This window comes from Condylura cristata, unplaced genomic scaffold, assembly GCF_000260355.1.
Source record: "Condylura cristata isolate star-nosed mole 26May11 unplaced genomic scaffold, ConCri1.0 scaffold00003, whole genome shotgun sequence".
Lineage (NCBI taxonomy): Eukaryota > Metazoa > Chordata > Mammalia > Eulipotyphla > Talpidae > Condylura > Condylura cristata.
The window spans coordinates 78,612,052-78,612,722 of record NW_004567104.1 but is presented as its reverse complement, the minus strand read 5'-3'; the positions used below and the strand labels follow the sequence as shown (position 1 = coordinate 78,612,722).

The following is a 671-nucleotide window of genomic DNA, read 5'->3' as shown; positions in this document are numbered from 1 at the left end:
CGCCCGGCGGAGAGCGCGGCGCACACGGGCTGGGGGGCAGGAGGCAGAGGGGCCCTGGAGCCAGGATGTCCCGGGCTGGCCCCTGCCGCCCGCGTCCCTGAGCACTGGGCACTGGTTTGCTCCCCGAGGGGTCCTCGGCCCACGGGCTCGGCGAGAGGCTGGGGGCGCTGCGCGCGGCCCTCTGCGCCCCGCAGACTAACAGCACCCCTCTGCCCAGCTGGAGATGGAGGACGAGGACACCATCGACGTGTTCCAGCAGCAGACGGGAGGCTCCGGGGCACGCGGGGCCCCGCACTAGCGCGCCGCAGCGAGCACGTGAGCCGCGGTCGCCGCCGGACCCAGGTCGCGCGTGGCGGCCCCTCGCTGAGGCCGCTGAGCGCGGCCGCCTCCGCCGTCGTCTTCCCGGCCGAGCAGCAGCAGCAGCCAGGATTTGGGGTTTGCTGTGTCCCCTCCGCCCTGTCACCGTGCCCGCCCCCGCCCTCAGCCGTGGGGGCGGCGCAGGCGTCGGACGCCCAGATTCACGGTTCGCGGGACTCGGAGGCACCAGGCTGCTGCTCACAAAGGACGCGCCACGCGTGGGCGACGCCGGCGCCCTGCCCCTCCCTCCGCGGGTCCCTGGGAGGGGGAGGCCGCGCCCACAAGCGGCTTCTGCGGACCGTCTGCTGCACTCG

At 75.7% G+C, this 671-nt stretch overlaps 1 protein-coding gene across 1 annotated transcript in view; it reads left to right on the top strand.

Moving 5' to 3' along the window:
- SUMO3 (small ubiquitin-like modifier 3) overlaps nucleotides 1–665 on the top strand; it is an 8,314-nt gene extending 7,649 nt beyond the window's left edge. The window contains exon 5 of the mRNA XM_012731210.1: nucleotides 218–665. Coding sequence (XP_012586664.1) covers nucleotides 218–298 — 81 coding nt within the window. The 3' untranslated portion in view covers nucleotides 299–665. The remainder of the gene's footprint in view (nucleotides 1–217) is intronic.
- Nucleotides 666–671: the final 6 nt, after the last annotated feature.